Raw genomic sequence first — 27,692 nt, forward strand, 5'->3', positions numbered from 1 at the left:
TCAAGGATCTTCGTCGAGGTGCTTTCGAAGGAGTTCGAGGGCAACGTTATGCAAGATGTCGTTAGACCTGTATCCAGTGGCAAAGTCCAGATGGCGGAAGGTAGGAACAGGGACCTCATAGTTCAATACGACGTTGGAACCAAGAGCGGCAGCCATTGTTCCGACGTCGGCCTCTCCGGCCAGGTTGTCTCCGTGGGACCAGAACAAGGCTATCGGCAAACGTATGCGATCCAGTGGGTACGCTGGTGCAGTCCTCTGCGCATTAAAAGAAATTGAGTCATATTTTTGTTGAGGTTTCACGGGTGCAAACGGCAATATAATTATGAGGTATGGCACAGCGGTGCTCTCCGGACAAATATCGACAATCTGGAGTTCCTTAATGTGCAAATAAATATAGGTACACGGGTGTCACTGTACTTAGCCCCTAACCAAGAACTGCCGCCGTGGCCTGCAATGGAATCCTCGCCATTAAGCTTAGCAGCGCGACAAGCAGATAAAATCCAAGACCAATAGTTACACGGTCCCTTATGCATTTGCCTAAGCCAACCGGAAAGCTAAGTCATCTTTTTATTCTCAGTCAATTGTATTGATCCCGCCGGAAAGCATTCCGCACCCAACGTGGTTTTGCAATGCCTCCGCGATCGGAGGAATTGGGAGCCTTCTGTACCTCACGTCGTTTTGCAGTGCCTCGTGATAGGTCAATCTTTAACCAACCGACGATGTCATGTGATGACGTCATCGTGTGATGTCACAATGATGCCGCAAGTTTTGATGACCTGTGACGTCATGATGACGTAGTGGGTTGACGCCATCACACGATGATTTTTGCACTACTCGTGTAGACGTCACCGACGTCGATGGTCCCTTTTTGCGTTTGATGGGGCATCTAAGGCTTTCGCGTTAAAGCAGACAATCAGGCATGTTAGTCTTGGCCATATGGTGCCCTTCCTGGTACAAAATTTGTGATACCTTGCGCGAGCACGAGATCTCCATGCCTTTTTCTTTTTTCAGCATCCACGAAATAATTCTTCATAAACACCCCTTTGGACTTTATGTAATCATTCCCAAAATAGAACAGCAGAAAACGTTGATGGAAAGGATGTTTAAACATATTATCCTTAACATCAGCCTCAAGACTCCTTGATTCCCCTGACAATTCAGAAGTCTGCACTTACACTCCTTCCATGCCTACACATCCATTAGTATTTATTACACTTATTGATAGTCAAGACATACGCGTAAAGTGAATGCCATCGACGATCGTTGATAAGCTTGATATTCACTCACCTGGCCATAACGCCGAAGATTTTCGGAGGGACCATGGTCGTACATCACAAAATTTCTGGCTTTGTGAACCTGGAAAGGAAACTTTGTTTGGTAGGCTTGATTCAGAGGCCAGTTTCCGTGCAATGAAGGCTATATACTATGACCCACACCACAAGGATTTTATGTGAGACAATATTGTACTGATATCATAAGGCAATACTCAAAGTACTAAAGCGTTTGCGCAGACAGCACGAACATGAATACCATGCAGTATGAAATCAGCTTTAAAGAAGTTTAAAAAGACGCCCCACGTGCAACGGCACCCCCTTTAAGGGAAGCATTTTTGAGGCATCTCGCTATCGGGTCCTCCATACAGTTACATTATGCTCGAGCGCATCCAACTAACACACACGACGTCGGTATGGTGGCAGCAACTGTGTGATGGTGCCATTCATGACATCACCAGTACATTATTTAACTGCGGCAATAAAACTTCAACTGTTTCATTAATACCTGGATTTATTTCGACGGCCGTGCTATGCTTCACGCTTGCGCAAGCAAAACCTCGATGTGCAACATGGTGCAAAGGAAAGACAGTTGAAAATGAAATACTGAAATACGCGGGGCTTTCGTACGCGTAAATGGCTACTATGCGAGGCACGTGGCAGGCGCCTCCGACTGAGTACTAGTTTTGTACTAGTTCTGACTGACTGGAAGGGTCTGTTCGTGCTTCTGTGTGCTTAATCGGAAAGAACACAAAACATTTGGGCAATAACATGCTCAAGTGACACTATTCAGTACACATTTTTATTGTAAATGCGGCTAATGTCATCATATAATGGGATAAATGCTGCGAATTAAACACAAGGCATAATGGCGTCATCGATACTGTGCCGTCCCCAGTACAGTGAGCACACATACGAACACTTATTGACGCTGAAAGACGGATAGTCCTTGTCACAAAAGGATAAAGAGTCTCATCGTTATCGTTGGCAATGACAAGTACTTTTAATCTGTTAAAGGGACACTAAAGAAACGAACATTGTTTCTCATGTGAGCAACATGCTCTTTCACAATTCCAAGACCACCACGCTTGGCGCGAGGCGACGCTCGATAAGCGAGAAGACGCGCGAAAAGACAATGTGCGTGGCAACGCCACCTTGAAATTCTCGCACCAAACGCTGTGACGTCGTAGAATTTCACGGCGTCTGCCAGGTCCTACGTAGTTCCAATCAGTAGGAATGAAGTACATCATCCTCTGTGAGGGCCATAGACTTTTACCAAGTTTCAGGAAATATAGTTGAGACACTGTCGCTGAAATACATAAGTACTCTTTGAAATCCGTGACGTCACGCTCATAAATTTCGACGCGAAATTTAAAAATGAAAGACCGTATGCTTGGGCATGTTGGTAATTCATGTTTCACGTTTTTTTTCCGCTGTGTCCGCGTCGATTTTCGTCCCTTTTTGTATGTGCGCTAAAAAGGTGAAACATTAAAGTGGAAGTACTTGCCAAACAAGCCGAGTGCCTGGTGTTGTTGTAAACCTTGGACATTGCTCATGTAACTTAGCATACTGCTAAAGGTTTAGTAAGCATTCACACCCTTCTTTCCTTTCTCTGTTTCTCGACTACTACCACTGAGCATAACTATCCCTGCACTGAATGATCAATATATCCGCCAGTGGCCTTGCACTGACTCTTCAAAACTTGTTATCTATCGTCTTAAAGTGCATAGGTAAAAAACAGCACAAGCGAAAACTATACACAAGGAAGACACGGGACAGAGTGCTGTCAGCACTCTGTCCCGTGTCTTCCTTGTGTTTCGCTTCGTTTGTGCTGTTTTCACTAATGAACTATGCATCACCATCTAGCCTGCCAGCAAATGTTACTGAAGGTCTTAAAGTGTTCATGCGTTTTCCGCATTGTATACCCCTCTAGCGCACAAGGCCAAATATAGGTTGTCCTATAGTCCACTTAGCGAACGAGAAAAAAGAGATGGGTACCTGGTGGAAGTGAAGAAGGTTTTGCACAGTTGTGCCAGTGGGCATGTGACCCATATACATGGGAATCCGAGTCTGAAATAAAAAAAGTTACAACAAATAATTACTGAAGCGAATAAGTAAAATGTGAGAAGGCTAAGAAAAGAAAATAGACAACCACCCGTTTTGTAGCACGAAGCCACAAGGAAATCCACGCGAATTTCTCAGAAAGAAAGCTGCTTAGTTGCCGAAAAATTCGTCCTTGTTCGGGGATCGAACCCGGGACGAACGCCTTTCCGACGCGGTCCTCTATCGATTGAGCGAACCAGAACGCTAGCAGTTGGCAGCGCGAGGGCGAATTAATGGACAACTCGAACCTCATGGACAGGACACAGAATACTTCAAATCGGTTCTGCATTCCGGAAAGGCGTTGGTCCCGGGTTCGATCCCCGGAAAAGGATGTAACTAAGAAGTTTTCTTTCTCAGAAATCCGTATGGATTTCCTTGTGGCCTCATACCACAAACAGGTGATTGTCAGTTTCCTTCAACCCTTCCGCCACCTTGCGGGATTCCTCAAAACGGATTTGCAGTAAGAAGGGTACATGCTCGCGTTAGCTTTTCAAATCTGGAATCATAACCTACTCCGAAATAGGATTGCTAAAAATTAAATGACCATGTAGCGGCGTAATGTCCTTGGTAAACGAGCTACGGATTGACGTCATATTTCTTCTGCCTTTAGCGTTTTTGTACATGTTGAAGTTGACCCAGAACACCATGCTCGGCATATGCCACTAATGAGTGAAGGCCCGACAAACTCCGGCTCCAGTTTGCATGCGGCGTCGGTGCCGTTCAATGGTTGAGCCATCACTAATACGTGATGGCTTGTGGACTGGCAGAGGTGTACAAAACCCGGCACCATAGGAAGAACACTGTGAAAATGCCTCTCATTGTGTCACGAATGTTTACTGTGACACGTGACAATGACAACATGAGCGATCTTGCTGGTTATCTAAGCCCTTTGAACTAGCACTTCAGGTTATACTGAAGGTGGCTGTATCCTTACCACATTCAGCTGTTCTAGGCTGCACATGTTGGTTAATGTGAACACGAGAACACAGAATGCGCCTCCCCAAAGAGTGCACACTCCCGAGAGCAACGCCCTGAGAGCTCTGGTAGTTCCGAGGAAACCGGCAACCGAGAACGGGTAGACGATTCTCTGTAAAGATGGATGCGAGAGGTTGCCTTCGACTCTTACAACTTTGATTACTGTCGTTGCTGCATTGGCAACTGAAACCATTACTCTAGTAATCTATACCGCACCGCCGTAAGCTATACCGCTTCGTGCGACCGGTGCTAGTCACACGTGTGAATGAGCCTTGAGAACAACTTCGGTGTTAGTTAAGTATATTAGGCAAAAAATTGAACCAGCTCCGCTTCGCGGGCACCGACGAAACAGCAAAGCTGGTGGCGTTGCCTTCGTCATACTAACGCATTTTTATGTTTTCAACTCTTTCAGATATGTTGATTCACTGCTTTTTATTAAACACTCTTTGTTAAGCTTTGAGGTAGTAGTATAGTTTCATTGCGTCTTGACCATACCGCTCTTATCGACAGGTTTACAAAGAAGCCCTCGCTTAAGATGCTCCGATGTGTTGTATCACGCTCTTTATTAAACACTCTTTCATAAGCTTTGAGGTGGTAGTATAGCCACCACATTTTATAACCACAAAGTGTCACGTGACAGTGGTTTGACTATGGTAACGCCCGCACCATTTGTTGGGCTAACTGTTGCCTTCTTCCTTTTTACTTGAAGTTGTGTGTAGTGGGATTTACGCAATATCTGTGGAACGTGCACGTTTATGTTGATGATAGTTTTCTGATCGGCCGCACTGATTTCTGTGGCACATGCCCGTTTGTTGGGCTAAGCCATCCGCCTTAAAAACCAGGCCCATCAGAATGCCATGGAACTTGTCCTGTATAACCTCTAGCATATTGTAATCTACACGGTTCTATGACTATATCGCATGTGATCAATAGCCTTTCGATAACGTGCGCTTCACTCTGTGTCTGGTTTCGAAACATGTTATCCCAAATATGTCTTTGGTGCTTACTAGCCTACACTATAACTGCACGGTTTTAATAAGTTTTGGAACGAACGAACTTGCCATGAATGAAGGGACATGTGGTATCAGCACCGAATGGGGTAACCCGATGTGGGTGAGATTTCCGACAGGGGCGTACGCCACAAGAAGGTCTACCTGCGCAGAGAAAAAGATTTTGCTAGCATCTTGTATGTCTTTTGCAGCACTGACAGAATTACTTTCACGCACATTTTATGGTAGGACAATAACATCGTTTACGTTCATGCGCTTTTAAGCGAAGCTACTACGAGCTTCCTCTCATTCCCTCGAGCTATCGCGTTAATAGTAGGTTAGACGCGCACACGAAAAACTTTGCTTGCTTTCATTTCCCCGATAGGGTTAAAGATTCCTAATTTTGTTTTGCCTGTTTACTTCTAAAGGGTGTGCGATATGACTTTTGTCATATTGCTATGACGTTTAGCGAAGGCCGAATGGCATTTCGAGACTTAACAAGTACGCATTAATTACCAGCTGCATGTCACTACATTTCTAACTCGCCATAAAACGTAGCTCTGTCTATTGCTTTCAGAAGGGACCTGTTCAGAAAAAGTGAAAATGTCCTTTCACATGCCGCTTTTGAGTTCGTCTCTGATTATGAGAGACCAAAGACCGATATTACCATGTGGTTTCTGTGGTGCATTATCCACGCACGCGCGCCACGGCTGCGCGGCAGCGGAGTCCTCTAAAAAGATTTTCGTATCCAACGTTGTACAGCTTGCATGTTTGCATGTTACCAACAACAACCTCAAATCTATGCTGACGTGCGAGCTGGGCCGAAACTCTCTGGAAATGTTCTCTTAATTGCAGTGGTAGGGGTAGTTCGAAGTTACGGTGCGTTTCGAAGGCATATTGTTTTGCTTGTTCATGTATGTCAGCGCTTGTATTTATGCTAATTTCAGAAACATCGTACTGCAGCTTTTATTGATATAACCCCCTTACAGCAAAAAAAAAAAAATGACATCCGTTGTTTATGCATTTGCCGAAGACGACTCCAAGGCGGAAGCCATCTTCTGCTTTTTCTTCCTCTGTACGTTGCATTACTTCTCCCCTCCCCTCCTCCCCCGACCCCCCGCCCCGCATCCAAAAGCATTAAGCACGCAAACGTGGTTTTGTACTGCCTCCAGGATCGGAGCCATTGCAAGCTTACCGCACCTCCCGTGGCTGAAGGGCCTCCGGTATCGGCCCACTTTCGACCAAGCGGCAATGTCATGCGATGACGTCACGTTATGCGACGTCATGATGATGTCACAAGTTCTCGCGACCTGTGACGTCATGACAACCTCATAGAGTGACGTCATCCCATGATGGTTATTTGAGTAACTCGCGTTGAGGCCGATGGTCACTTTCCGTGCTTGATGAGGCATCTAGGGCTTTCACCTTAAAGAAAACACGTGCATATCAAAAGTTTATGACTGTGGTCCATGAGACGACGCCCATCCATAATTCGTACATCGCACTCTCGCGTCATCCCGTGACGTATGTCGTTACGAAAGGCGTATCACCTTATCGTTGTACTCTGGCCGTACGGAGTGCAACACCAGGCTTGCTAGCACTCCCTGAGAAAATGCGACCGTTGTCAGCTTGGGGGCTCCCGTGGCTTTGAGAACGTGGTCGATGCAAGCGGCCAAGTCGTAGCGTCCTAATTCATCGAAACTACAGTGATACAGAGAAAAGGAAGTGTTACGTAGATGCGTGGTTTGGAGCTGTTATTAGCTAACACGATACAAAAGAAACCCAGATCCTACCTCCATTTCCAGTGCCTGGGATCTCGTTGTGAATACCTCGTGCTGTTTGAGTATTGCCTTGACTCCCTGTTACTCATTGCCCAGACGTCGTATCCGCTATCGGCGAACAGAAAACCTGAAAAAAGGGGGGATTGAGCCATCCATCTAAAGACATTAGGATCTATCTCTAAAAGGGTAAAGCACGTGGGACTTAACATTCCCTATGTCACTGTTACAAATATTTAGGACAATTTGGTGGAGAAAGCGCAATCTAGGAGCGCGTTAATAAACTAAAGAAGCGAATGCGTACCCTGTGACGGGCAGCTGACGGAAGCGGTATGATTTTAACTTTTCCCAGGGGGTGGAATCCTTCCTATGCGAAAGAATGTGCAAGGGTAAGCTATTTCCTGATGTTTCAAAGGTTAATTACTGCTTTTGTAGAAAGATGCATTAGTTCCTGCTACCGTTAAAAAAAAGTATGTTGTGACCGCGATCACGGGTACATCAGTTGGGAACACAGGACGTACCGCTTCGTCGCTAAATACTAGTGAATCTTGCAGCCATGCGTAGTCATGGCACGGTGATGTAGAGTTACTACCAGTTCCTACAAGTATATCTGCTTATCTGTTTTCAAAACATGCTTAAAAACAGCACTTGGGACAAAAACAAGCAAAACTACAAGGGAAGTCAGAGAAAGAAAAGGCGTACAGATGTTCGGTTCTGCTTGCATAAGTGGTTCAGGTATACAGATCGATAATTACCCGACTTGGCTAGTTTGGAATCGCAATAATCGTTTTTTGAAAATTGTCTAGGAAGCTTCGCTTTGTTAGTGTCTTGTGTAAATGTGCACGTGCTTGTGATGCGTTCCTCAAATATTCAACTCAATATAAGGCTTGTGCGCAGGGAGCGTGAACGTTTGAAAGAAAAGAGAGAAATTCCAGTTTATCGACACTTCATGACATTGAGTTAGACGCACTTAGTGCTTGTGGTTGTCTTTGTGTTTTTATGTACATGTGCCATTTGTTGATAGCAGTGTTGTAGGCGTTACTGAAAAAAAGTAACTAAATACGTTACCCGTTACACTATAAAACAAGGAACGCGTTACCGCCCTACATTACCTACAAAAATATGTAACGCCTTACCGTTACCGTTACCGAAAAAAAAGTAACGGTCGTTACCTTGCCGTTACTCCGCAATCATAAATTATAATCGATGTGCCTTTGCTGCACGAACCCACAATAGCAATAATTTAAATCTGAAATTTGTTTCACATAAAATTTCTAACCCAAACAACGAATATACCCAAAATTCTGATCTAATGAGTATTACTTGCACAAATGTACCGGACCTCAGCAATGGTATAGGGGCTTAAAGTTGCCTTTAGAGTTACGTGTGATGGCTTCTGACTCTGACACATGGTGAAGCCGTTTTTGTCAATGTGACATTATACAGAATATGAGAGTCAATCATCAACGCTATTCGCAAAGAAGGCATCAATGAAATCTCAAGAAATTTACAATAATTCTGATGGTGTGCTTCTGCTAGCAAAATAAATGCGCAAATTTTGTAGTAATAAAGAAATGGTTAAACGGGCTAGTTACGTAAAAAAATATCTGTGCATAAACAATTTTTGTTCACTTTAACCTGTATATTTACCGCAAAAATTGCGAGCGTTTATGTGAGGGTGTTCAAGATCAGCCTCACTCGCTCAGGAGTTCAATAACCAGAAGCTTCGCTGCAGTTGCAGATAGAAAAAGCAAAATTTATTTTTTGAAACAAAGTTGATAGGCCTTATCAACTTTGTAGCTACTATAAAGCGTCGCATATTTAGACATTTTTCAAAAACAGTTTCCTTAGCTCTACAAGTTTCAAACAATGTTACTTTACTCTTTGTTGCGCATACATTTCATACACAAAATATCTTCTTTGTAACGATAATATTTCTGTTTACAACGTCGTGAACTTTCGAGAACGACAGGTAATGAAATTGGTCCCTCCGGATTGAATGTGTTTGATATTTCTCCCTCGTAAATTATGCAGTTAATAAGGAAAATAAGTTCCTTTTCGGGCTGCTGGCATGGGACATGCATAAAATATAAAATACTCAATTAAACTTTAAATATTTGTTTTCGGATCCGTGTCGATCTCTCGTGGAATCACCCGTTTGCAATAACCACGATTAGTACACTACCTGCGGTAATGTCTGCCGTGTAGCTACCTGTAACCGTGGTTAGCCGTAACCGTAGTTAGCTTAACCGCGGTTAAGGCTGTTCGTGTGACAGCGGTATTAAGGTACTGAGTAAAAAAAAAAGATTTTTTTTGCATTACAAGAAAAAGCTCTACGTTTCGCGTCCCGCTCGCACTCTTTTTCAGGGTTTTCTTCCAGCCGGGGGTCACGCCAATTCTCCACAATAAGGCAGACTCTTGATCGGCAGCGCACCTGTAGACCGGTTGACGTTACCGGCTGTCGCCTGGATCGGCCAGAATTCCACAGAAAGCCGCTTAAGTCGACGACGTGGAGTTGTCGAATTCGATGCGGTGGTCGTTTATCATGCTATGCTCACCGAGTGTACTCCTTTGTCACGCGAACTTGCGGGCATCGTTTTTATGTTGTCGCAGTCTTTCGAGGGAGTTCTTTGTTTCCCCCACGTTACCCACGTACAAAATTTCACGACCAGCACGTGGTATGGAGTAAACCAGCCCCTGCGCTTTCTCTTCGGCCGGCCTGTCATTTGGGCACGAAAAGGCGCAGGTGCCAGCAATCCACCTGCTACATCCACTTCCACGAGAAGCATGTCCGTACAGCTTCTCATGGCGAATTATGCGGCTTTCATCAAGCTTTGTGTGGCGATGGCCAAAACCTCCACACAAGGAGTCGGCGCGTCTTAAAAAATTGGTCCCCACAATTTCCACAAAAAAGAAAAGCGATTCCGCCCGCGCTTTCTTGGTCAATGCCTGGCAGGCCGACAGCAGTCCGACGCTGCGACAAAAGAATTTGTCAGGGCGAGCTCTGAGAAGACTGCAACCCCAGGATGAAAAAGTAACGAGTAACGTGACACCACACGTTACCGAAAAATGTTAACGTAAGTACGTTACCCGTTACAGTTTCTAAATTGTAACGAGTACGTTACTAAGTTACCGAAAAAAGTAACGCGTTACCGGTAACGCCGTTACTTGTAACGCGTTACCGCCAACACTGGTTGATAGTCACTTCTCTTTGCTTTTTTTCCTGCGCCCTTAACTAGCCATAGTGGCAACGGATCCGGATGTTCTCGCAGAAATTTGTGTGAATCATTTCAGTGAAAATAAAGCGTTGCTATTCATTCCATTTTCTAAGTACAGGGTCGCCTATTAAAGATGCCCTCTTGTTGACCTCCCTGCTTTTGCTTTACCTTCTCTATCTTTATCTGTAGATCACCGCGTTTAACAGATTCAACGAAAGTTTTGTCGCTAACAGCTACTCGCCTGGACTCTCCGATGGGAAATTGATGAAGTAGACGGCTGCGCTTTCGAGCAATGGCGGTACGAAGAGCACAGGATGTCGACGTTGCCGCCCTCTCCCTCGTCCGCCTGTGGGGCTGGCTCGTCGTTGCGAATGCCATGAGCGACCCTGATCACTTGCAGCATGAACCCGTCATCGGTGGTCGCGTAGCTCGTTTCGCATGGGTAACCGTGGTATCTTACAAGACCGCACTGCGTCAGAGATGATGGAAGCAGCGTGCATTTTTTGCTATTTGTGTCAGCATGATAATCATATCATTGCTGCAAAAGATCCTCTTCCCGAGTCGATATGAAATTCAGCCGACAAGGCAACATCATCAACTTTTATACACTTATATCTCATGACGAAGGGTACTAGCTTTTTTTTTAGTCAGTATTACCCATTCACTTCGCAATTTCTTTTTCTCGTATGTTCACGCCTGCTTTAATGAAGAATCTCTTGATTTACATTATAAGAAAGTGATAGTGCTCAAGGATGGGGCGGGCTACTCCTTGGCTCATGAACAGCTAGAATCCTCGCTTGCACAGTTACACCACAGATAGTCTCGTATGTAAAACCGAAAAAATTAATGTAAGTTAATATAAAGAAGAAAGGTTAGGACATCACAAAGAAATTGAAAAAAAGCAGAGAAAAAAGACACTTTCCCTTAATATACAAAAGAACCGTACAACAAACTCCTAAAAGCCTCTTTACATTTATCTCCTACATAATTACTCACTTTAATTGCTTCGGCCAACAATGGTCTTACAGAAATCTCCACACGTACCTTTGCTCCAACGGCTGCGACGCCATGGTGTGTCTAGTGGTTATGGCGCTCGACTGCTGACCCGAAGGTCGCGCGATGGAAGCCCTGCCGAGGCGGCGGCCTTTCGATGCAGGTGAAAATGCTTGAGGCCCTTATTCTTAGATTTAGGTGCGCGTTAAAGAACCCTTGGTGGTCGAAATTTCCGGAGCCCTCCACTACGGCGTGCCTCATAATCATATCGTGGTTTTGGGACGTTAAACCCGAGATATTGCTATTACTGCAACGGCTACAATGGCTAAGACTACAATAATTAATATACGCAGCATGCCTACTATCATGGTTCTGAAAAGTTAGTATCTATTACTTTGCGGACGGCACGTAATGGTTGGGTAATGGATTGTAGTGACACGTTTCTTCTACTAAGGCTGTCAAAAAAATAACAAAAAAAAACAAGAAACATTCACAACTACTCACGGGTGTCATGGCGGCCTCCCTTCTCATGTCTTCTTTGGCACTAGTTATGGCTATCAAGGACAAAAACAACGCTGCAGAAGTTTGGCACGAACCATCCATGTCGCGGCTGCCCCTAGCTAGAGAAAAATGCGAGGAAGAGTGCTACGAGGCATGTATATTAAGCTGTCTCATATTGGGACGTACCATTCGATCAGATACCACCGACATTCGAGCTACGTTGTTGAACACACATGACACGCCATTTCACGTTCCAGAGCACTGCGCGAAAGACAAGGATTTGGAATAGGCGATTTCGTTACCTTATTGAGCGGCGTCGTTACCGCTTGCAAATGGACGCCACAGCCCAGACTCTTTGCTTGGGCACTTGCAAAGACTTGCGAGGGAGATTGCGTTCACTCTCGCGACTGGTTGTTGCTGCAATTGCGAGAAATCTGCAGCACGTGGCGGCCATGGTGCACATCGTAGTAGATGCACGAATGCCGTCGTAGTGGAGTAGAGCAGCTGATGCCGTAGGCGTTTGCACAGCCGTCGCGGACGCATCGGCCAGGTTCCGAACCATAGCCGCGAGGAAAGTGGCCGATTACAACAATCGTGTGGCTCGCTCGAATACCTATTGCTTCTTTAGGAGTAATAGTACTCAAACAGTGGGCGAGTGTCTACTTGTACCAGTCCTTAATATGTGCCTTAGATACCTGTGTCTTTTGTATCCTTCACGTGAATCCTCCGCGGCGGTACAGTGATTACGGTAAAGACAGGATCACAAACAGCTCTGCACACGGGACGGTGAAGGAACGAAAGACAAGGCGCTGAACTAGCAGCCACTGGTTTATCGCTGGCATACGCAATATATACGGAAGCCTTGCGCCGAAACCAACAACAACACAGCATCTGCGCAGAGATAGAGAAGAAATCATCACGTCACATGCGTCGGCAAAACATGCTGTCACGCTTTTAACAAGTAACTGATTTCACATTCATGCAGGGAAATTAGCACTGTAAATGAATAGCACGTTAAATGATTACGGTGCTTGGTTGCTGACCCGAAGGTCCCGAGTTCGACCCTGGCCGAGACGGTCGCTTTCCCACAGACACGAAATCCTAGATACCCACGTACTTATACTTTGATAGACATTAAAGAACCCCAGGTCGTAGAAATTTCCGGTATACCCGCCACTAAGGCGTGTCTCATAATCATATCGCAATTTCGGAACGTGAAACCCGGATAATATATTCTTTATATATGTGTTCTTCACCTGGCACATACAGATTTACCAGCAAGAGCCCAAACCCACCATTTATTGATTGTACATTCACGCAAAGGGCAATTAAATGTTTGTGCTTGTGATGTGATAAGTGGCCGTGTGTGAAGGGCCAAGTGAACAGTGAAGCGCGGGAAACGCGTTTGGACGGCGCGCCTCTGAGACCATCGAGGAAGACGACAGGTGGAATCGGCTCGAGACGCGGTGGCGCGAGAAGCGGTGGAGGGAGACGGAAGAAGAAGGGGAAGAAGAGAGGCAGACGTGGCCGGCGATCGAAGGACCAGGGCGCGGGAACAGAGACCTGTCGGGTTCCGGACTCGAGGTAGCAGCAGGTTCCCACCTGGGGCCAAACCAGCCGTCCAAGCACCTGTGGCCAAACCAGCCGTCCGAGCACCTGGGGCCAAACCAGCCATCCTCGTACCATGGGGCCGACCCGGGACCACCTCGTGCCTGGCGTGGTTGAAACGTCGCCAGGACGTTCCCGCCAGGCGAGCCACGTGTCTACCCATGAGAGCCTCGGCCAGCATTCGTGAGCAGCGTGGCAGGAGCCATGCGCGTTCAAGGTCAACGACCCCGGTGGTGAGCAGCGCTGACGACCGCAGCTAGCAGCGCAACTACCACGCTACCCAAGCATCGAGTGCCTTCACTCAACGTCGTTGAGCCGTCAGCCCTCTCCCAGGACTTGACCTCCGCTATGCCCCGGTGAACTCACTCATTGCTTCGTTCAATCGTTGACTTTTCGTTAGCACTCTTAGCACTTGTTCTATTTCTTTACTATCATTAGAGTTCCATCATCCTCTGTAAATACATTAATTTTCTTCATGCATAAAGGGCCTCGTTATTGTCCCGATGACGGTTAAGTCATCGTGGTTCTTTTCACACAAACACGAGCACGTCGTTTAGAGCTCTGTCTCGCCATATACAGCTCGTTACATTGGCGTCCAAGGCGACAGGACGAAGCCGTTTATTGCATTATTAGTCGCAGGAGTTAGTGCATTTCGCTAAGAGTACAGAAGACCGATCAAAGATGAGCAGAGCAGATTTAGAACAGTTGGCGAGGCACATGGGGCTAGAAGGCGAGGAACTGGTGGCATGGTGCGAGGAACGCGAGAGGCGAATTCGCGAAGAGAGGGCTGAGGAAGTAAAAGACAGGATCGAGCAGATGGAGTTCGAAAGAGAAATGAGAAAGAAGGAAAGAGAACTTCAAGAGCTGAAACGGAAAACGCTGCAGTTAAGGCTTAAACTGGCGGAGATTGAAACGACGCGACGAGCAAGCAGGGAGTCGCGGGAGGAATTTTCATTTCTGGGATCAAAAGCGCAGATGCCAGGTGTGTGCTCCGAAGGCAGGGCCGACAGGAGCGAATCAGTGTCTCTCTTTAGCGGCAGCATTGTACCTCGCCATTCCCTTTCTTTAGAGCCAGGGGCTCAGATAGAGGAATGCAGAGAGGTTGGCAGCCAAGAAAGTAACGTTGTTGCTGAGCTTAATGAGGCGGAGGACAACTTCGAAAACATAGAGCAGAACAGTTGCAGTCTGAATAAGATGTGCGTTAGAACCTCTGAGAGGCTAAGCACATTTAATGAAGTAAGATTGTCTCCGAATAACTCCATGAAAGGTGTGTTAAAGGCTGACCTGGATAACGCCGGCGATTTTCGCAAGGAAAGCTCCGAGGTGGTGGCCGCCGATTCATGTGTACCTTTGGATGAGGTAACAGGGGCCACAAGCATGATCAAAAACCATGCGAAGAACTCGCTTGTAAAGGGAGAGCGATTAACTTCTCATGTCGAGACACATGCGGTGTGTCCAAAAGAGACGGAATGGAGTGAGGAAGTACAGGTCCAAGTGGACGGAACAGCTAGTAAAGTACGGTTGTCCGTATATGATGACATGGTCGCGCAGGATGGCCAAAATGGAAAGGCCAACAGCGTTAAACTCAGCACTCAGTCTGTAGAAGGTGAGCCAGAAAATACGAGCAAATTGCCTGTGCATAACGTTTTGAGGCGCGACGAACTCCAGGTGTCTTCTGTGGCATCTACGGGTGCAGAAGGCACTTTCTCTGAGACATTAGGTGCACTGACGGCCTATCACCCAAGGCCAAGTGTTGGCTCGCCGGAAGAACTCGCTCGAACGCTTCTGACGAGCTGCGCGGAGAGACGACGCCGTCAGTTGCATTCCGATCGTTCTGTTGAGGATGGTGAATTGGCAGGGCGTCCGAGTATTTCCTTGCAGATTTACAGACAGGCGTCTGGCCAGAAATGCGTCCAAGCGTCTAGATTTCTTTGCTCTATATGGCAGAAGTATGTCAGTCGTATCGTCTGGGATGCCATCACTTGAGCACTAAATTTATTACCTGGCTGCCATTTTGGGATTTTGACCGCGGACAACGGAGTTGCATTTCTTGTAAATATTTTAGTTTATGAATTGGCATGCAATGCAAAGTGTGACGTGATGTAGTTTTTCGCATGACTGGGTAAATGTGTAAGAAATCTGTGGTGTACTCAGGTGGAGTTTGGCTATACAGGAGTATTCTTTTGTCATTCAACGTATTAGAGGCTCAGAGAACGTAGGAGCCGACTTCATGAGTAGGTTGTAACATAAGCCTGCACGGAAGTGTTACAATGTTTTTTTTTCTTGTGTGTATTCAAACATTTCTTGTGGACTTCTTGCGGACATGTGTTCACCATGACAGTGCAGTGTTCTTGCGCGGACAAGTGGTCAATGCGCCTAAAACATACTTGCAAAGTTTTCTTTTTAGAAAAAAAAACTTTTTTCCGAAAGAGGGGCATGTGTGATGTGATAAGTGGCCGTGTGTGAAGGGCCAAGTGAACAGTGAAGCGCGGGAAACGCGTTTGAACGGCGCGCCTCTGAGACCATCGAGGAAGACGACAGGTGGAATCGGCTCGAGACGCGGTGGCGCGAGAAGCGGTGGAGGGAGACGGAAGAAGAAGGGGAAGAAGAGAGGCAGACGTGGCCGGCGATCGAAGGACCAGGGCGCGGGAACAGAGACCTGTCGGGTTCCGGACTCGAGGTAGCAGCAGGTTCCCACCTGGGGCCAAACCAGCCGTCCAAGCACCTGTGGCCAAACCAGCCGTCCGAGCACCTGGGGCCAAACCAGCCATCCTCGTACCATGGGGCCGACCCGGGACCACCTCGTGCCTGGCGTGGTTGAAACGTCGCCAGGACGTTCCCGCCAGGCGAGCCACGTGTCTACCCATGAGAGCCTCGGCCAGCATTCGTGAGCAGCGTGGCAGGAGCCATGCGCGTTCAAGGTCAACGACCCCGGTGGTGAGCAGCGCTGACGACCGCAGCTAGCAGCGCAACTACCACGCTACCCAAGCATCGAGTGCCTTCACTCAACGTCGTTGAGCCGTCAGCCCTCTCCCAGGACTTGACCTCCGCTATGCCCCGGTGAACTCACTCATTGCTTCGTTCAATCGTTGACTTTTCGTTAGCACTCTTAGCACTTGTTCTATTTCTTTACTATCATTAGAGTTCCATCATCCTCTGTAAATACATTAATTTTCTTCATGCATAAAGGGCCTCGTTATTGTCCCGATGACGGTTAAGTCATCGTGGTTCTTTTCACACAAACACGAGCACGTCGTTTAGAGCTCTGTCTCGCCATATACAGCTCGTTACAGTGCTTAACCAATCACTACAAACACTCTCTATGTAGTAGCGTGTGTCCATATCGATTTCTTCTTTCCACGGATACAAAGCCATACATCAACGTCCATGGAAATAGCACAACTGAAGGCAATATACCGAACAAAATTAGCTTGTTGCACTATACATAATACGTGTACGACGGTTGACAGTATAATCACCGTTCAGTAAAATCAAGGACGTAAGAGCAAGAATCGTAATGTCTTCATAGAAGAATACCATTGTGACAGCGCTCCAATCTTCAACTTGAACGAGCGACGCCCGGAGGTCTAATAAAAAGCAAATACAACCATTTCACGGAATCCGTCAACGAAGTCTTTAATTGAATGCTCTTATTGCACATGCGTGGTCGGGCAGTTCATTAATTCATGATTGCGCGGAGTGATTGTCCTGTTGTCGAAGCTTGCGTGAAGACTTTGTAACGCTACCGCAAGTGTCTGCTCAGCTGTGTCAATACGAGCTCTTCGCAATGGCAGAGAGGGAACTGAGCTGAAGCTCTCCAAATGTGCGCAGAGACACGAAACATCTATTGGCGAGACGCCAAGCCACCTCGACAGTCGTCTTCATTTGTTGCACCGATTTGGACGAGCTTGATTGACGCAGCCGAAGCTGCCTACACACGTGCCATAAGATTGCGCCTGCGTATTGTCATTGAAAGGGAATGAGTTCATTCGGGCTTCATTCATTCCGTATTGGGGATAGAGAGAGAGAGAGAGAAAGAGCGACATCATTATTAAAGTCAGGCTGTTTGTTTGGTTATGGCTGGAGCACCCTTTCAAGGACTCCCTGGCTATGCCGGCTCGCCGGGCCTGGTCAAGGGTCGCCAATTGGCTTCGCAGGTCCACTTCGCAGGTCCAGTTCGGAGAGTTGTGCCTCCCACGACAATTTTTCGATTGTGTCGTTGAAGAGAGGAGAGACAGAGTATGCTGGACGGTACGTGCACTGGTGAGAAGTGTTCGAGTGTCGGGGCGGAGTCGCACGACGGACATTTATTAGTCTCTGTGTTTGTTGAAAGAAAAAAATGTGAAGATTAGGTCAGTGTGCTTAAAAGCTGCAATCTCTATTCGTTGCCTGTCGCCTGTTGAATTTGGAGTAGGGAGGGACTTCGGTTACCCAGTATATCGCGCTTTTTGTTTCGTATTTATGTGCCACTACTTCTGACGCCTTTTTTTAGGTAGTAGGAGCTAGTCAAGCTGCTTTAGCGCAGGTTTTACTCCCGCTATACCCTATGCACTACACGTGAAAATAAAGACCCAATTCAATTCAATTTTCATTCGTTGTTCCTCTAGTATGTCTCTTGGTATCGTTTGTATTCAACGCTCTTATATTTGAAAGACCATTGGCTTGTATTGTGGAAACAAACGCCCTCAGAATTTTTTTTCCTTCGTTTGTGGAAATCGTAGGTAGCATCCATTAGCTAAAATATTTCGGAAGGCCAACTCTCTTCCTTTATGAGACCTTGAGAATAATCTTGACAATAATCTCCATCTCCATTCCATCTCCATTTTTAGGCTCATCTCCATTCGCCTCCATTTTTTAACATCTTCTCCATTTTTAGAAGTGAGTGGGCCTGTCGCCTGTTGAAGGTTTTACTCCCGCTCGAAGGGAGATTTATCACCGTGGTAGCCTTCTGGATAAACAGTTGCGCTGCAAAGCACGAAAGCCCTGGTTGGATTCACGGCTTGGGCAGCCACGTTTTGATGGGAGTGAAATGCAAAATCGCCCGTGTACTTAGATCAAGTTCAATGTTGAAGAACCTCATATAGTCACAATTGATACGGTGTTCCCCAGTACGGCATGCCTCATAATCACATCCGGGTTTTAGAATGTATATTTCAAGAATTTACGATAAGGACTTTAGCTGTGCACGGGCACAAAGAGGGATCGCAAATCTCTAAAAACATGCTGGCGTCAGTGTGTGTTGATTTCCCTTCAGACGCGGAGAAGAATGCTGCGGGTGTCGTCCACAACCCTGTCAATGCTTGCAGAACAGAAGACGATGCAAGGGCAGTGCTGCGTATTCGCCTTGCCCTGAAGCTGTCCACGCTTGATACGCCAGAACACTTACCTAGCGGATGGTCAAAGAGACGCAGTGAAAATTCTTCGCGACACCTCAGACTGCTTAGTAGAACAGAAAAGATTGCAATGTTTTAAGTAGGATTGCAGAGTTGGCGTGTTAGTTTAAATGCGTGGTACTTGAACAGCACAAAAGATGGGGCCAAAAAAGAGAAGACACATGCATGCTTTTACGCTCTTTCCAGTGTTGGTTTTGACAATGAACATGCGCAGATTCTTGTTATCTGACTTGAAAAGCAAAGTCTTTCTTGCAATAAATCATTGGCAAAACAGCGTTGTATCTGTATTCTCCTTCTTGGTCCCTTCTTTTGCGCTGTTGTTAAAGTACAATATCTTAAATTTGTTGAGCGTGCATGATCATCGCGACTTGGAGTCTAAACATGAATCGTGAACAGCGCTAAACTGGAGTCCGGCAGTGCTCGGCATGTTAAGATCACACGAGCGACGAAGCATGATTGGCTGACTTGTTATCTCAATTTGTTCGCTCCGCTAGCGAACAAATTGAGATAACACGCGACGCTGACTTGATAAAGGCAAGTGCCATGGCCTCATCTGGCCGGTAGAAGGTGCCTATATTTGGGTGCAAAAAAACGCTTGTATGTCTTTATACCATGTCCCGGCCTTCAACGCGTTGCTTGATTTGCCAAGAACTTTCAAACTGTCCAGATCTCTATTTGCCCTTGAAAGATAGAAGATTAGGAAAGGCGCACAGCTGGGCCACCGTGATTGAGGTTTTCTGCGGTAATGTGAACCTACATCCTTCAACTCTTATTTACAGAGGACCTCGTTATGGGCTCCGTGCAGACGTAACTCCGCTGCCTGAGTGAAGGTGTCCCTAGCGGCAAGAAGCGCAGATTTGGCGGGATGCTCTCACGAGCTCGCAATGGGGTGAAATCGAGCAACTATGCCTTTTACGATAGCTATACTTTTCGTGCTTTTCGCGCTTGACAAGTGACCAGAGCGACGGTCCGTCCGCGTTATCAACGCGATCAGCCGGCCGCAGATGGTGAACGGTAAGAGTTATTTAGCATAAAACATCGCTTCGCGCTTGCACCCCTGCTCGCTCCAGTTCGTTTTGTGTCGGTTGCGCTGTTTGTAGGAATGCCGAACTCCAGGAATAATTGTTGCGTTGTTGGGTGCAATAACAGCTACAGGAATTCTCCGGGCGCGCGTTTTTACCGGTTTCCATTCAGAGAATATGAACGGAATCGGCGTGAACGGTGGATCGCACTCGTTCGACGGCAAAGGGAGTTTTGTGAATACATGGGGTGTTTTTTTTTTCCTTTGCGAGTGAGAATTTATGGATGCTACATTGCACTACAGCAACCGCGGGTCTAATTGGACGCCTGGGCCGTACAGCAGAATATGCAGCAGGCACTTTGTAGGAAATGCCAAGAGGCGCACCCAGCATACAATTCATAGATATTTCCTGAGCGCTACAAGTTCACACAAATGGAAAGCGTTCTTTTATTCAGCAGCCGTAACAGTGCAATTGCTGGTATCGCCAGTTTCAAGCTGCCGCTGAGTTCGCTGCCGCGTTAGCCCGAGGGTGATAAGCTGTGATTGCTTAGTGAGCGAGGTGGCCCGCGTTACGTATGCGCAGTTTCGCTCAACGAGCTCGTCACCTCCGTTGCTTCCCCCAGCTCATGCATTTTATGTTGCCGCGTTCGCCTGAGGACACACGAGGTCTTGCAAGCAAAAGGGAAAGAAGACGCCTCAAGCGAAGCACCAAAGCACGGCGCAGTGGCTTGCCGCTGCCTGCGTCGTCTGCTCCCATATCCCGCCAAATCTGCTGCCGTGGCCGCTTTGGCGCTGGAGGCAGTGCGCAACTGGGGCAGCTACTAACGTATGCACGGTGCCCATAGCAAAGAAAGCAAGCATTTTACAATAGAGTGGGACAGTGTTTAACTCTGTGTTAAAAAGGGTTGTAGATCTTTCTTCGCAGTTTGTATGGACTATTCTTTCCACCCCTTCCCCGTCCCCCTGTGTAGGGTAGCAAACCGGGCGTAACCTGCTCAACAACCCAGCCTTTCTTATGCCTTTCTCTATCTCTGTCTTTCGTACGACCTTGCGATCACTGCAATATGTTTCCGTTCGTTGACATTCAGAACGCTTCTAATCCTGCTTCTAGCAATTTCATCAAGCTTTTCGCATTTTCTAGGGGACGCTGCACCTAGTCACGTGGTTAATTTTCTTTGCATTTCGCGGGCTTTCTTTGCAGCTTGGAAAAAATGGCATACGTGAGACTTTCTTTATCGGAAATACTGCAATGGGGGTTTCTGAAGACGCTCTCGACCTTTGCAAATCCTATTTCTTGCCCAAAATCAATATTTAGGAATTTAGTTAGAAAATACTAATTAACAAATTAATTAATTACAAAAGATAGTCTGTAGTGTGCAAGAGCCGTCAGCAATATGCAACTGATTTCGCTCGCCTGCCTCTAACATTGCATTTTAAACCCCTTGGCACAAGTTAGCTGGGACACCCGGCATATATATATATATATATATATATATATATATATATATATATATATATATATATATATATATATATGTGTGGTGTGTTGACACACCAGCCCCCCTCTCTCCAGAAAAAATTTCTGGCTTCGCCACTGAAGCGCACAAAACATTTAAGCGAGACATTACACGTTTCAAATTCTGTCTGCTCTGCTTTTGTTCAACTGTCATGGGGGCGTATGTTTGATTTATGAGATTCAACATCCTAATGTGACTCGGGCTCTGAGACGCGCCATAGTATAGGGCTGAGGTTCATTCCGACCTCCCGGAATTCGTTAACTCGCCCTGGTGTCACACAGTGCGCGGACCTCTAGCATTTTGCCTCCATCGAATTGCGACGGGCGTGGCCGGTATCACACCCGCGTCTTTCGTGTTAGCAGTCGAACACCGTAACGTACTGAGACACCTCGGCCGCTCATATTAAGGGTTTTGGCCGATGCGCTTTCGGATGAGTTCGAGGGCAACGTTATGTAAGATGTCGTTAGCTCTGTATCCAGTGGCAAAGTCTAGGTGGCGAAACGTCCGGACAGGAACAGGGTAGTTCAGTATGACATTGGAACCAAGAGCCGCAGCCATTGTTCCGACGTCGTCCTCTCCAGCCAAGGTGTCCCCGTGGGACCAGAACAAGGCTATCGGCAAACGTATGCGATCCAGAGGGTACGGTGGCGGAGTCCTCTGCGAAATAGAAGAAATTCAATATTTTTCCAGGTTCTTACGAGCCAAAAGAACGCTGTTGTGACTGGGTCGTGACAGTGAAGAAGGGGGCAATCAGGCTGTTAAAATACAACACTCTTTATTCAGCGAACTTCAGCACGGGAAATGAAAAGTCAAAGTACAAGCAGTACACGCTGTACACAGACAGCGGCAACCACAGTCGTCGACCTTCGGTAAACTGATAGACGGCGCGAAAGGCGTGGGATTTTATCTTCGCGGATTCGCGCAAGCAGACGGAGACAAAGAAGATATACACAAAGACGAGTGCAATATTTTGCGCTCGTCCTTGTGTATCTCTTCTTCCTTTCCGTGTGCTTGCGTGAATCCGTGAAAATGAATACGGTCCAACTAGGCCGACTTGCAGTGGGCTTTTATACATGCGTCACAGTGCATTCTAGTGCCTTATCACTGACGCTCACGTACAAGCTGCAATGTTCCCAAATATACGCGCCGGGCATGCAATGTAGAACAGTCGGCGTCATTCGCGAAGCAGAATGTGGGTTGAAGCACGTAGTGATCGGCCTGTGCCGGAGTAAAAAAGCGCGTCACCAGAAAGCGTAAAAGGTGGCCCCGCGATAAAAGGAAAGCGAGTACGCGTGTCACTATAATAATGAGGCATATCGCAGTGGGGGACTTGGATTAATTTTCGCAACCTGGGATTCCTTAGCGTACCACTGGTTTTTTAACCCGAGCGGTCTTACATTTCGCCCCCCACGGAAGAGCGTTTGCCGAGGCCGGAAATCGAGCCAGCGTTCTCTGGGTTGGCAGCGCGTCAATCAGAAGGAATGCAAAACACAAAATCAAACATGCAACGAGACATTTGCGTACCATTCTTGACCACCTGGAGCACTTCATGGATAAGAAATTTGTCAGACATTGTGCGAGAAAGCGATCTCCACTTTTTTTGCAGCTTCGTTGAAACAGTTTTAGATCTCCATTTCTTTGGATTTCAGGAAGTCATTCTCAAAATAGAAGCGGGGAAAAGACTGCTGGATTGACTGTTTTCAAATATTGGCCTTTCCATCAGCCTGAAGACGTCCTCACTCACTGGACATTCCAGAAGTCTGCACTTTGGGGCAATAACTTCCTTGAATATCCACTGACAAGGACAAAATATTCTTGTCACTGCTTTCGTGTCATGCTTAGCCAACGAACACGGGCAAACACAGTTTCGAAGTAGTGTGCATTTTTTTGGTTGACGGCTGTGACATAGGGCCATTTAGCGATGGACAATATACAATTCATCGATTAGAATCTAACGCTACACGTAATAGCCTCATCGATTCGTCTGCTCTATTCTTCTTTTCCATTTGCGCTGGAGACTAGCTTTTCTGCAACAGACATGTTTTCGTCCCCGCTAATAACGACATAAAGCACTTTCATTTACATCATAGCCCAGAAAGAAAAGAAAGCGTGCAGGCAGATGAGACTGCGCAGGAGTTCATTTAAGGCATACGCATTCATTATTCTCAGTCAAAGCTCTTGAGAGTATCAAGCCAGACGCGCAAAGGAAATACTGTTAACTGTTGCTCAAAAGCTTGAGCTTATTTTACCTGGCCATATCGGCGAAGATTTCCGAAGGGGCCATGGTCGTACATAACGAAATTCTTGGCTTTGTATACCTGGAAAAAAAATTTCCTTAGTTTTATTTCTTGAAAATATATCCCTACAATGCTCTTGCGTCAAATTGTCAAAATATTTGTTACTTGTTGCCTTAAACTGCCCATGCATTTTTTAAGTTGTGCTCGTATCATCTTATAGCGCACAACGCTGAGTCAACATTGACTCAACTGTATGTATGAGAAAAGCAGGGGAATACCTGGTGAAAATGAAGAAGGTTTTGCACGGTTGTGCCAATCGGCATGTGACCCATGTACATTGGAATACGCGTCTGAATTAAAAATATTTTCAACAAAAAATTACTAAAATACGAACCTTTATGTCCTTACGAATATTTCCTAAATTACTAAATAATAAAAGCAATACAACAAATAAGTAAAATGTGATAATGCCGCGTACCCACATAAGATTTGCAAGTCGGTAATGCTAATTCACTCCGAAGTAACCTTGTCAAGTGCAAAGTTGCCGTGTAACAGCGTAATCCGGTTCATAGACGTTACTTCTGGGCGTTGTTGTTGTGCAATATTAATGACAGAATGGTATACCTCAGCGAACCGACAAACGAGCTGCTAGGTTCTTGACATTCATCTAGGGAACTTTTTAAAGCTAACCACAAAAAAAAAGTAACGAACATGCGTTTTCCACGGTTAATTAATTGTTTTTCGTATTTTCGACCAACTCGAAGAGGTCTCAAGGTGATATCGCTCAGTTAAGCCATTTTTACCGTTTCAGCCGATTTAATAATTCCCAGGGGTGGAGTCGGCGGCAACTGTAGTATTTTCATCACATTAAGCTGTAGCCTCATGATGAAAGGTAAGCATCACTGAAGGTCGACGCACCACGTACTTGCTGAAGCAAATGTTCATTTTGGCTGATCGTATGATCGTTTGCCAGCGTTAGAGTGCCTAATATTACTGAGTTATCTCTGTTTCACTATTAGTGGAAGCTCAGCTGTTGATTTGAAGTTATAAGGGACTCCCAGAACACTCGCTTTGTTTGCATGATGCCTTTGGAAACGTTCCTTTGAGCGTCACAAAATTGTGTTGATGGATACCACAATCCCCTCTTTTTCTATTTCTGCTTCAACACTGACACGAGTGCTGCTGGGAAGACATAAATTGTGGCCAGCAGCTGGAAGTGATAGATTGCGCAGTCAAATATAAATCATTTCACGTCCATAGTTTATCATATATGCAGCAATAATGGCGGCTTGTATAAGTGCTCTGCGATTGGTGAGATAACTAAATAACAGAGGTACTGGGCATGGTACGGCATCATGTCATCTTTCTTTCCGTGTAGTAAGCGTTTTTGTACTAGAACTGTAAGCTCAGCCTGGTATAGTGGCCATTCACCTAAGCTGAGCATATGGAAGCTCCAATTCGCATACTGACGTACAGTTCGGATGGACAGAAACGCGAACGGTGCGGGATCTTCATTTTCTGCTCTTTCGCACTTCTTTTCAAGCGGTTGTAGCCTGGATGGGGACAAAAAGCCACTGGAGTCATCCATGGGACAATCAAGAACCATGCATGGTTGTTGATTTTCATCTTTGTATTGGTTCATCTGGTTCATCTTTTTACTGACATCAAGGTTGGAGCATGATGAAAACGCACCGTGCTGTTGGCGTTTGCTTCCATCCCCCCTGTACGTGTCATTTCATTACTGAGCCCATAGAGGATGGCTGGGGGACTGGCGGATGTGTAGAAAATTCGCTATCAGAGGAAGAACACAGTGCAAATCACTTGCGCGGTGCCACAGATCCTTACTATGACGTACGTGTCACAATGAAAACGAGGATGGTTTTGCTGGTTTTCTAACGCACTTAGCAATCATTTCATATCATACTGAAATAGCTTCAGCCTTACCACGTTGAACTGTTCTGGGCTGCAAAAGTTCGTCATTGTGAATCCGAGCGCGCAGAGCGCGCCTCCCCAAAGAGTACACACTCCCGAGATCAATGCCCTGAGTCCTCTGGAGGTACCGAGGAAGCCGGCAAGCGTGAACGGGTAGACAATTCTCTGTAAAAATGCATGAGGGCTCGACTTGGTTATTGTCGTTCCTGCATTGGTGACTGATACTATAACCTCAATGAAAACGCTCGCGATATCCCACAAATGGTAACTTTTAGACCATTTTGCTGCTCTGTATGTTAAGTATATTAAGTATTAAGGAGTTTCAGAGCAATAAGACGAGGAGAAAAAGAGTCGTTGTATGCACATGTTCTGGCAATACTGACAACAATGCGTTCGTTGCATTCACCGAGCGCCGGATAAGTGATTTATAAGTTCGGTACACTAAATCTAGCGGTAGTCCATATATCTAATGAGTGACACATCACTGAAAGAAAGCAGCGGCAAGAGGTATAATAACAATACTTCTGCAGCGTCCTGCGAATTTTAAATTCAGTTTATTCACACAATCTTTTTTTTTTTTTGCTTAGGTTGAAGGGACTAAAGGCATATTACCTCTGCCTGACTAGGGTCCCTCCACCCTTACATTTGCTTCATAAACTCATAGCAATAGAATAAAGAATATCCATAATTAAGGTAAGCGTAGAACTTCAAAAGATCCCGGAAAGCATTTTGGGGAGTGCGAATATTGTGTAACCTCCCGCATTCCGTTTCGTAAATGAATATATCAGGCACTTGCAATATGTGTGATATTTGTAAGTTTGCACTTATAATCGCACAGTTTTCGTAAGTTTTGGAATGAAACGACTTGCCATGAGCGATGGGACATGCGGTATTAGTACCGAAGTAGGAGGCCCGATGTGGGTGAGATTTCCGACAGGCCCGTACGCCACGAGAAGGTCTACCTGTGTGGATGAAAAAGTGCTTGCTCGAATATTTTTTGCGTCTTTCGTAGCAATCACGTAATAAATTGCACGGGCATTTCCTGGTAACCTAATAGTGCAGTTAACGTTCATAGTCTTCGCCTATTTCGTTCTTGATAACATGCGATACGAGTTTCTCGAATTTCCATGCCATTTAAAAATGACATTTAAAGAACTTATCCTACAAGAACTCGTCATTTTAGCATCGTTATTCACGTAACTTCGTCGCTTGTCGATGTCTTTCTACAGTGTCAAAGATGCAAGTTATCTCTAACGCTTGCGTAGGGACTATGAGAAAAATCAACAAGTGTCCTGACAACGCCAGCTTTAAAGTTTGCTTCCGATGTATCCTTCATCGAAGGCTGATGTTACCCTGTCGTCTAATGTCTGCGTATGGACGCCACCGTTTTGTGTCACCGAAGTCCTAGAAAGGGATTTTCGAAGGCCATTTTTTACAGCTTTCATGCATGCGTCTGACCAAGAAATGATGAAAGCTCCATCCTCAAATCTACGATGACATCAAAGTTCTACCAAACAAGCCTGGAAATCTTTCTTAATTGCAGTGATTCCCGTAGTTCGTCGTTACGTTACGACGGGAAAGCGCATTGTTCCCGTTGATCTTGCGTGTGAGTGCTTGCACTTCGCGTGCACTTTCGAAAAATCCCACTAGCATTAATCGACAGCACCACGGTACAGCATCAAAACAAATAAACTCAGATCTACAATTAACTACTGCCAATCCACGATCCACATAATGCATTCCCTTGGCCTGCGTATTAATCCTTACGAAACACGAAAGGCGTGTCACCTTATTATTGTACTCAGGTCGTACGGAGTGGAGCACGAGGTTGGCTATTACTCCCTGAGACAGTGCGACCGTCGTCAGCTTGGGGGCTCCTGTGGCTTTGAGAACGTGGTCGATGCAAGCGGCCAGATCGTAGCGTCCTAATTCGTCGAAGCTACAGTGACACAGAAGGAAGACAACGTTGAGCAAATGTGCGATTTCGCGCTTTCTTAACCAACTTATGACAATACAAAAGAAACGCAGTTCCTACCTCCATTTCCAGTGCCTGGGATCTCGTTGTGAAAACCTCGTGCTGTTGGAGATGTGGTTTGACTCCCTGTTACTCATTACCCAGACGTCGTATCCGCTGTCGGCGAACACAAAGCCTGCAA

The 27,692-nt window shown here is 46.1% G+C and overlaps 2 protein-coding genes across 3 annotated transcripts; both read right to left on the reverse strand.

Moving 5' to 3' along the window:
* LOC125759419 (gastric triacylglycerol lipase-like) lies at positions 1-27,692 on the reverse strand. The gene is made up of 7 exons (XM_049418173.1): positions 27,572-27,692; positions 6,889-7,039; positions 5,411-5,503; positions 4,309-4,461; positions 3,270-3,341; positions 1,288-1,356; positions 1-255 (listed from the first exon to the last, which is right to left on the reverse strand). Exons 1-7 carry the CDS (start codon positions 27,646-27,648, stop codon positions 1-3), a joined length of 870 nt encoding a protein of 289 aa, XP_049274130.1. The 5' UTR covers positions 27,649-27,692.
* Positions 21,746-25,697, reverse strand: LOC119402650 (gastric triacylglycerol lipase-like). Of its 2 annotated transcripts, XM_037669769.2 has the most exons (4): positions 25,549-25,697; positions 23,883-23,954; positions 23,617-23,685; positions 21,746-22,024 (listed from the first exon to the last, which is right to left on the reverse strand). In XM_037669769.2, the coding sequence occupies exons 1-4, from the start codon at positions 25,582-25,584 to the stop codon at positions 21,770-21,772; spliced, it is 432 nt and encodes a 143-aa protein (XP_037525697.1). In that variant the 5' UTR covers positions 25,585-25,697; the 3' UTR covers positions 21,746-21,769. The 2 variants fall into 2 exon arrangements, with proteins under 2 accessions (XP_037525697.1, XP_049274616.1); XM_049418659.1 differs by lacking the exon at positions 23,617-23,685.

The sequence above is a fragment of the Rhipicephalus sanguineus genome, chromosome 8 (assembly GCF_013339695.2).
Source record: "Rhipicephalus sanguineus isolate Rsan-2018 chromosome 8, BIME_Rsan_1.4, whole genome shotgun sequence".
Lineage (NCBI taxonomy): Eukaryota > Metazoa > Arthropoda > Arachnida > Ixodida > Ixodidae > Rhipicephalus > Rhipicephalus sanguineus.